Source organism: Microtus oregoni, unplaced genomic scaffold (assembly GCF_018167655.1).
Source record: "Microtus oregoni isolate MIOR12 unplaced genomic scaffold, Mior012 000117F_ref0000505, whole genome shotgun sequence".
Lineage (NCBI taxonomy): Eukaryota > Metazoa > Chordata > Mammalia > Rodentia > Cricetidae > Microtus > Microtus oregoni.
The window spans coordinates 1,260,866-1,263,436 of record NW_024544746.1 but is presented as its reverse complement, the minus strand read 5'-3'; the positions used below and the strand labels follow the sequence as shown (position 1 = coordinate 1,263,436).

The following is a 2,571-nucleotide window of genomic DNA, read 5'->3' as shown; positions in this document are numbered from 1 at the left end:
AATCAAACAGCATAAATACTCCATACAGTTAGCCCTGGAACCCGGTCTCATGACCCCTAAGGCAGGATCTAACTACAGCACACGCCAGGTCACCTCAGAGGACATGCACAGAGTGGACAAGACTCTGACTAGTCACACAGGACACCAACAGCATAAATACTCCATACAGTTAGCCCTGGAACCCGGCCTCATGACCCCTAAGACAGGATCTAACTACAGCACACGCAAGGTCACCTCAGAGGACATGCACAGAGTGGACAAGACTGTGACTAGTCACTCAGGACACCAGATACAGAACACCCCACCTACACATATAGCTAGTCCTCACCTTCCAAACACTGAACAGTCAGCTGGGCCCAGCTAAACTCCTGCTGTAACATGCCAGACTTCCCTCTGAGGTCCCAAAGTCCCTAGACTGTTTCAGATGCTCCCCTAAAATTCTGGACCAACAGTTCCCTGCGGCTTAGAACAGGCAATCACTGAATCTTCATATTCCCAGGGGACTTGGGGCAATGGGGATGCCTAAGTATCAGTGCCTCAGATATTCGGGAGTCAGAAAGGAAGGCTCAGGAGAGGAAGATGTCAGTCATCCAGAATAAAAATATCATCGACAAACAATCTCTCTTCTGGCTCCCAGCTCCATTCCTCTGGGGTGTCCGTGTGCCAGGGCAGGTAGGAGTGCACCTTGAAGCCGCCCTTCCGCAGGGTGAAGTCAGCAGGCACGAGCTCTAACCCCAGCCCTGAGTGTGAGTACTCCAGGATGCTCAGTCTATAGCGTTCCAGGTCCAGCTTTCGAGGTACAGTCTCCAGGTGGGCCCGCAACAAGCTTTTAGGGTCCAGCAACACCTGCCAGCGATTGACCTGGGTTCTCACAGCCCATAAAGGAATCATTGACCGTAAGTAGCAAGCGGTACCCCAGCCATACAACATCAAGTTGAAATCCAGTTTTGCCAACCACGATTCTACTCCACTGTGCATGGGCCAGAGGGGGCTCAACTCCAACAATACAGGTTGCTCAGGATATGGGTCCACATTGAAAACATCCCACAAGGACAGAGGGGGGATAATGCACTGGTGGGGGCAGGGATAGAAGCTACCTAATCTCCAGGGAAGGGGCTGATTCCAGTCAGTATCCTCGGGGCCTGGGTCCAGGGGTACAGCTTCCTCAGGCTCCAGATTTGACCCTACAGAGCCTGGACTCAGAAAGCCAGGACTTGAATGACCACTGATGCTATCAGACAGATGTTCTAGACATCCTGCACAGATATGCCCTGACCACTCCTCTGGCCCAGATTCTTCCTCAGAATCTTCAGGCTGAGATTCTTCCTCTGACAGTTCCTGGGACTTATCCTGCAACGGTAGCCCTTCCAAGTATTCCATCTCCAGCAATCTTCTATTTGCATGGAAAGCTGCCTTGAAGCAAGCAAAGCAGATCTTCATCTGGTCTCCATGGACAAGCTGGTATAGCCATTCCGCATAGAGGCAGGACATGCCCTTGGCCCCACGGCCTACGTTGACTGGGGGACACATGGCCAAACAGCCTGCCTGTAGCTGATGGACGGAGAGAGGAAGACTTGATTGATGGTTTCAGTCTCTGGAGACCATGTGATGCTGGGGCCAGGCGGGAAAAGCTGAGAATAGGAGAAAATGGGGTGCAGTAGGGGGTCTCGGGTATTTTGGGCTCCAAGCTATGGGGAAGTAGCGCAAGATCTGGGTGCCAATTCAATGGCTCCCTCCTTGGAGAAGTGGACAGTCTTGAGATTCCAGAAACTTCTCCAGCTTCACACTTGCTCCAATGTCTGAAAGGCTAGAAAGGCAAAGAAAGAATGAGGCTTGGTGCCCCCTGCTGAGCAGGATGCTGAGATCCCAGAAGGGAGGAGAGCTGGGGTCCGGTCCCCTGCTTCTCACTGTTCACCTTGAACAGATTGGGGAACTGCTTAACCACAGACCCAGGTACAGCAGCTTCCTCAGGGCTCATGACCCCCAACTTCACACGTGGGTGAGGCCACCCAGTGAAGGAGGCCAACCCAGAACAATATCCACCCTCTCGGTGCAGGCGATCCCACACAACCAGTCCCCACTCACCATGCCTTCAGCCCTTCCCTTCCTTGGCTTCCTGGCTCAGCTCCCAGTCAGCCTACTAATTGACACTGACTGACTGAAGGCTTGCCCCACCACAACACCAGGACCTCATAAAGGGCCAATACCCATAATGCTCCAGCTCATTTACATGTCTTCCTTGAGCCCCAAAATGCAGAAAGCTAAGGCACTGAGTCACCCTGGTCCCCTCTCCCCAGGTGTGTATATGTTGTGGCGCCCGCTCACAGGACGCATGTGCTGCTTCCCTGATCACACCCAAGAGTCCCTCTGCCTCCTCTAGGCAGCCTTGGGGTGCCCTATGTCCCTGGGTCACTATCCCTTCGAGGGACATGAAGACCTGGACCTGTGGCTTCTCTTGTTTGGATAAGAGGATGCCTTTTTCCCCATCTCTTTAGAAAAAATTCTTCAATACAGGTGAAACTGTTAACTAGGCCCTTGACTGAGTTTTAAACATATTTTTCCCTCTCCAGG

The 2,571-nt window shown here is 52.5% G+C and overlaps 1 protein-coding gene across 1 annotated transcript; it reads right to left on the bottom strand.

Moving 5' to 3' along the window:
* Nucleotides 1–582: 582 nt before the first annotated feature.
* On the bottom strand, nt 583–1,530 carry LOC121444086 (testis-expressed protein 19.2-like). The gene has a single exon (XM_041645841.1). The coding sequence runs from the start codon at nt 1,528–1,530 to the stop codon at nt 583–585; it is 948 nt and encodes a 315-aa protein (XP_041501775.1).
* Nucleotides 1,531–2,571: the final 1,041 nt, after the last annotated feature.

Coding starts and splice junctions, on each gene's coding strand:
- LOC121444086 (XM_041645841.1), bottom strand. CDS start 1,530: ATGTGTCCCCCAGTCAACGTAGGCCGTGGGGCCAAGGGCATGTCCTGC.